General features: G+C 51.9%; 1 protein-coding gene and 1 pseudogene across 1 annotated transcript in view; one reads left to right on the top strand and one right to left on the bottom strand.

The window, feature by feature from the left end:
- Positions 1-441, bottom strand: part of LOC101640608 (T-box transcription factor TBX10-like) — a 45353-nt gene extending 44912 nt beyond the window's left edge. The window contains exon 1 of the mRNA XM_045287236.1: positions 382-441. Coding sequence (XP_045143171.1) covers positions 382-441 — 60 coding nt within the window. The remainder of the gene's footprint in view (positions 1-381) is intronic.
- The window catches only part of LOC101640298, a 61349-nt pseudogene continuing 60744 nt past the window's right edge, over positions 440-1044 (top strand).

Here is a 1044-nt window from a genome sequence, read left to right as displayed (position 1 = left end):
AAAAAAACCCAGCATGCCTCTCTTGCCCCATGCACCTTACTTACCTGACCTCCTCTGTGTGACTTCTTTTTGTTTCCACAAACAAAGAGAGACATGAAAAGACAGTGATTTGATGAAGTAGAAGAGGTGAAGAAAAAAATGAGGGAGGTGCTGTCAGCCATCCAAACAGATGAGTTTGAAAAATGTTTCCAAAAATGGAATCACAGATTTGACAGATGTATTAAGTGTAATGGAGAGTTCTTTGAAGGTGATACGGTTGTTTTGTAAGAAAGGGGGGGGTGTTAACTATATAGCTTTGAAAATAACTTCTGGGGGAGAGCTGAGCATGGGAGTGGAGTCCAGCTCGTAAGCCGTCCACCTGGCCGCCTCTCCACTCCTCACCTCACCCTTGCCGCCTGCCCTCACTCCAGCCGGCCGGCAGCCCAGGACACCTTCCACCATGGCCACCTCAACAAGTTCCCACTTCAATAAAGGCGTCAAGCAGATGTACATGGCTCTGCCTCAGGGCAACAAAGTCCAAGCCATGTATATCTGGATCGATGGCACTGGAGAAGGGCTCCCCTGCAAAACCCGAACCCTGGACTGGGAGCCCAAGTGTGTGGACGAGTTGCCCGAGTGGAATTTTGGTGGCTCCAGCACGTTCCAGTCTGAAGGTTCCAACAGTGACATGCATCTCGTCCCTGTTGCCATGTTCTGGGACCTGTTCCTCAGGGACGCCAACAAGCTGGTGTTCTGTGAAGTCTTTAAGGACAACCGAAAGCCTGCAGAGACCAACTTAAGGCACACCTGTAAATGGATTATGGACATGGTGACCAGCCAACACCCCTGGTTTGGAATGGAGCAGGAGTACACCCTCATGGGGACAGATGGGCACCCCTTTGGTTGGCCTTCCAATGGCTTTCCTGGACCCCAAGGTCTGGATTATTGCGGTGTGGGGGCAGACAAAGCCTACGGCAGGGACATTGTGGAGGCTCACTACCGGGCGTGCTTGTAAGCTGGCATCAGGATTGGCGGGACGAATGCCGAGGTCATGCCTGCCCAGTG

The sequence above is a fragment of the Echinops telfairi genome, unplaced genomic scaffold (assembly GCF_000313985.2).
Source record: "Echinops telfairi isolate 266 unplaced genomic scaffold, ASM31398v2 ScPeMD7_12;HRSCAF=54, whole genome shotgun sequence".
NCBI lineage: Eukaryota > Metazoa > Chordata > Mammalia > Afrosoricida > Tenrecidae > Echinops > Echinops telfairi.
Note: the sequence above shows the minus strand (reverse complement) of the source record. Positions and strands in the feature narration are given on the sequence as shown.